The sequence below is a fragment of the Myotis brandtii genome, unplaced genomic scaffold (assembly GCF_000412655.1).
Source record: "Myotis brandtii unplaced genomic scaffold, ASM41265v1 scaffold133, whole genome shotgun sequence".
Lineage (NCBI taxonomy): Eukaryota > Metazoa > Chordata > Mammalia > Chiroptera > Vespertilionidae > Myotis > Myotis brandtii.
Genome location: NW_005354718.1, coordinates 1,318,823 through 1,323,744, shown reverse-complemented (window position 1 = coordinate 1,323,744; position 4,922 = coordinate 1,318,823). Strand labels below are relative to the sequence as shown.

Genomic DNA, 4,922 nt, shown 5'->3' with positions numbered 1-4,922 from the left:
CAGGGACCGGCTGGAGCTGGAGCTGCGGCAGCAGCGCGAGGAGCAGTGCGAGTGCGTCCTGAAGCGCAAGGAGCAGCACTTGGCCGAGGTGCCAGGGCGGGGGAGGGGAGAGAGCTACAACCCGACCAAACCCACACCCTCTGCACGACGGAGGGCTCCCCGCGAAGCCAGTTTGCTAAACCCATCCTTCCTCTCCCTGCAGCACATCGCCAAGATGATGGAGCTGGCCAGAGAGAAACAGGCCGCAGAGCTTAAGACGCTCAAGGAGACCTCAGAGAGGTATGACTGCCTCCCTCCCAAGCCTGACTCTCAACTCCCAGGAGGGCTCAGGCCCCACAAAACATCTGGCTCAGCCCCCACCCCAACATCTCCCTGATGCCTGTCTCTCTACAGCGACACCAAAGAGATGAAGAAGAAGCTGGAGGCCAAGAGGCTGGAACGGATCCAGGCCATGGTGAAGGTCACCGCTGACAAGATGGCCCAGGAGCGGTGAGCCCGGGAAGAGAGGCCCAGGACTCCAGCACCAGGCCCAGTGCTGAGCAGGAGCCACTCCAGGGGGGAAAGGGGCCTCCCTACCGAGGATCCTGACTCGCTTCCTAGCCATGTGCCTGTCCCCTGGCTCTTGAAAGTTAATCTTACTTCTGTCACCTCCGATTAGAGTGACCTCCTTAGGCAAAACACAGGTGCCAACACTGTTTGATCAGAGAGGAGAATTTAAGGGAAAATCAGGAGGGAGGTGAAACCTTGGCACACCTTGAAGGACAGTGCACGTTCCTTCAGAGGGTCCCCCAGGACTTCCAATGGACCCTCAAATCCTCCTTGGATCCCCATGTCACCCCTCTGGGTGCTTCCTGCCCCTACTGCATAGTCCTTATTTGGTCTATACCCTGAGGAGTCTGCATCTCACCCAGCTCTTCCCAGGGGCCTCCTGCCCTCTGTGAAACTCTGATCACCCCAACAGGTTGAAGAAAGAGATTAACAACTCCCACATCCAGGAGGTGGTACAGGTCATCAACCAGGTGTGTAACACTGTGTCCTTCTCACACACACACACACACACACACACACACACACGCTCTCCCTCAGAGAGAAAATGGGTCTTACTTTGCCCTTAGGAGATATACTGTCCAGAGTGGCCCATGCAGCTAGGGAAGGCAGGAGGCAGTGGCAGTGCAGGGGGAGGGGACTCCCTAGGCCAGCCTGAGGTTCTGGTCTTTCTGTGGAGATTGGGGTACTAGCCTACAGGCTTCTGTCAGCTGCCCTGTATGGAAAAGATATGAGCCAGCTGGCCAGGGAGGATGGAATTGGGGTGGGTGGGTGAGAGGGAGCGAGAAGGAGTCCGAAGAGAAAGGAAACGCCTGCTGGAAATGGACCGAAAGCTCGCCTGGGGATTAGCAAAAGTAGCAGAACTACCAGCTACCGAGTCCTGCCCTTATGCCAGACACTAAACCAGGTGCTTCACATGAACCGTGTCATGTAAACCTTCATAATCCAGCGAGACAGGTACTATTATCCCCATTTTACAAATTAAAAAGACAAAGGACTTTGCCCTAAGTTTTATGGCTGGTTAACTGGGATCACAGCTGGCTGCCAAGCCAGATGGCCTGTCTGAGCTGCCCTGATTCCTGCCTCTCACTCCCATCAGATGACAGAGAGCCTGGAGAGGCACCAGGAGAAGCTGGAGGAGAAGCAGGCGGCCTGCCTGGAGCAGATCCGGGAGCTGGAAAAGCAGGTGACGGAACCGCCACCCTGGCCCCCAACAGAGTTGGCCCGGCCCCAGGGTGTAAAGGGGCCCGCTCCAGGAGCGTCCAGTCAGGAGTTCAGGAGGCGGGGACTCACCCCTCGCCAGTGGGTTCCATTGGGGCCCTAGAGCCCTTTTGCATGAGGCAGCTCTGCAGGTCTCTTTGCTTGTTTGGCACCCCCTCTCCCGAGAGGCTCCCTGATGGGCTCCACTATGTCCACTTCCTACCTCCATCTCCTGGGAGCTTGGCAAAGACTGGGTATCTCCTTGTTCCATTGTCCAAGGGCGGGAGAGTGGGCAGGTGGCCCCTCCTGAGCCAGCTGGTGGTGCTTGCTGTCCCCACAGTTGCAGCAGGAGGTGCTGGCAGAGTACGAGGCCAGGATGAAGGGCCTGGAGACTGAGGTGAAGGAGTCGGTGAGGACCTGCCTCAGGACCTACTTCCCTGCTGAGGCTGAGGACAAGCCTGAGAGATCCTGTGAGGCATCCCGGGAGCTGTGTGAACAGGACTCACTTACAGTCAATGCAGACACCCAGGAGAGCTGCCTCTGATACCCCCATCCAGCTGGGACATTCTGCAAGGACATTCCCTCTTCTGTTGGACGGGGCTCCATCCCCCCAGGAAGAAAGGCCCCAGCAGCCCCAGTGCTCAGAGGCTGTGGGAAGCTGGAGTTCCCCTGGACTCTGGAGCCGTCTCCTCAACAGCCAGGCTAGAGGAGGAGGCAGGGATGCCATCAGGGCAGGGGCTCATCTGAGGCCCAGAGGTCCTCTCTAAGCTCCCTTCCTGCTCCTCCTTCTCCTTGAATTAGTGTCATCTATTTGTTGAGGGCAAAAGAATATGGACTGAGAGGCAGGGAATGGGGTCCTGGCCTCACCCTGCGTTTCCTAGGGTGCAGCTAGTGGCGCCCACTCTGGAGTCAGTTTCCTCACCTGGAGGGTTAGGCCTGGCCTCCTGGAACCTCCACTCAGCACCTGTAATTCAAGCAGGACCTGTTCTGCCGTAAGGCTGGCAGCTCACCCAGGCTTCTCGGCCCCATTGCGGGCGGGCCGGCCCTGAATTGGCCTCATTGTCTGCTCCCTGATTCAGAGCCTGGCACTACCTCCAAGCTCCCTGGGGCCTGCTACCCCTAGGATTCCAGGCTGAGGTTCCTTCCCTGGCTTCCTGCCTGAGGGGTGGGGTGGGGGGACGCTGACATGAAAAAGCTGCCTCAGCTGTCTGGCTCTCCGCCCCAGAGGCAACTGGGGCTGTGGCTGGTGGTGAGAGGAAAAGGATGGCCTTTTGAGCAGTTCCCATCCAGAGCCCGGCTCACCCCTTCCCCTAGGCTTGGGGGGTCTATTTCCTAACATGTACTCCAACCCAGGCTTCCTGACAAGGTCACATTTGTTTTCTAACTTTATGAGGTTTATTTATTTTTCTCATTTTTTTTATTCCTACGAAAGAACTCTGTCCCAATATTTCCTGCCTAAGCCTGGCCTCTGTTCTACAGCTGAGAAATGGGGAGGAGGGGAGGAGAAAGCCCTGAAATGAAGCAGGCTAGGAAAACCCTTGGGAGTGGAACCCCGGGGAAAGGTGTCCTCCAGAGCCCAGCAGAATGGCCCTGCCTCTAGGCTTGAAGAGGATTCACTTCCCTTTCTGTCGACCCTGCTGCCACAGCCACTGGAAAACGATGTCACCCCTCTTCTCCACCCTCACCCAGATGTGGCCCTTCCTTGTCTCCACCCTCAGGGCTGGAGCAGAAGAGCCTATGCAAAGGTGCCCCCCACCCTCTTGGAAGTTGCAAACCTTCAGGCCACCTTACAGGGGTCAGCTTCTCAGGCCCCTGGGGTAGTGAGGGTTCACCCAGCACTTGCTGCGGAGGGGCTTGTGGGCAGCCACTCGTGGCACCTATGGCACCGTCCCAAATCCAAATGGGAGGAGACACTGGTTTGGGAGAGGCAGGGTGGGGTTGATTCTGGGAAGAGGTTGTTTTCTTATCAGAGGGTTATAGCAAATGCCATTAGCTGTGAGCACCTGTGCCTTTGGAAAATGAACAGGACTCCCCCCCACCCCCCCCACCCCATCCCTCTGGGATCCCAGCAGTCCCTGGCCGCAGGGTGAGGCTAAGGGCCTGCTCATTGATACAGCCAAGGGCAGTGCCTTGTCTTCAGTCCTCCAGTTGGGCACTCAGCTGCCCAGCTGCCCTCCAGCCCAGGGTAGCACGCAGGCCGAGAGGAACTCACTGACCTAGGCATGGGGCAGAGGCCAGAGCCAGCACCAAATAGAGCCCACGGGGCATCATCCCCCTTGTTGCGCCAATGACTGCGCAGGGGGAGGAGGGCTGTTTCCCCTGCCTCTGAGCCAGGCCTGGCAGAGTCTCTGGGCTCCTGGTGTGGAGCTGGGAAGCCCAGGAATGGGGAAGGAAACACAATCCTGCCTCCTGAGGGGACTCTGCACACCACGCTGGAGGCTTCCCGGCCCAGTACTGCCTCCCTGCCTCTGTTCTCTTAGAAAAGGGCCAGGTGCCCCCGGGGAAATGCCAGGCTCTGGGCCTCGGAGATGAATTAATTTCTGGCATCAGGGGATGTGCAGAGGAAGAGTTGCCCTCCCTCGGGCACTGGGCAGGTGAAGGGCACCTGGGTTCCATTCCTGATGTGTATCTATGGGGCTGGGGCAAGGTTCCCTGCCCACTTGTCATGCCTCAGTTCACCCTTTGAAGGGTCCCTACCCACTTCCCAATCCCAATGCTGATTCAGTTGCCAGAGTCCCCTGTTGACTCACCAGCCCCCTGCACCCCCACAACCTTCAAGCTCTCTAGATCTTCCAGCCTCGTGCCACCAGGCCCAACCCTGCTGAGCTGGTGCAACGTGACAGGGTGAGGGGGTTGGTGACACTTGAGGAAAGAAGCAGGCCTGGTGGGGGAGGGGGGCTAGCGGCAGACAGTGACAGACTGCAGACCTGAGCCGCCTCTGCTAGGAAGTCCTTTTGCCAGCCTGGGGCCTGCAGGGGGAGAGGATCAGCGGGTGGGAGGGGAGGGGAGTGTGGAGCGCCTGCCTGCCCCCTGCCTGCCTCGGCTCTATCTCCTGTCAGCCTTCAGCTCCCTAAGCGACAGCTTCTAATTCGGGCTCTTGGTGCCTCTGTGCTCTGCAGCGAAGTCTCAGCCCTTTTTTCCGCTTTGCTATTTCTTTTCTGTTCAGAACATATTGA

The 4,922-nt window shown here is 58.2% G+C and overlaps 1 protein-coding gene across 1 annotated transcript; it reads left to right on the top strand.

Annotated features, from left to right (window-relative positions):
* Nucleotide 1: 1 nt before the first annotated feature.
* On the top strand, nt 2-3,193 carry LOC106725065 (1-phosphatidylinositol 4,5-bisphosphate phosphodiesterase beta-2-like; the record flags this gene model as incomplete). Its single annotated transcript, XM_014534852.1, has 6 exons — nt 2-88; nt 203-279; nt 394-489; nt 962-1,019; nt 1,646-1,732; nt 2,087-3,193. Coding segments are annotated over 6 exons (609 nt in total), but the record flags the coding sequence as incomplete, so codon positions are not given.
* Nucleotides 3,194-4,922: the final 1,729 nt, after the last annotated feature.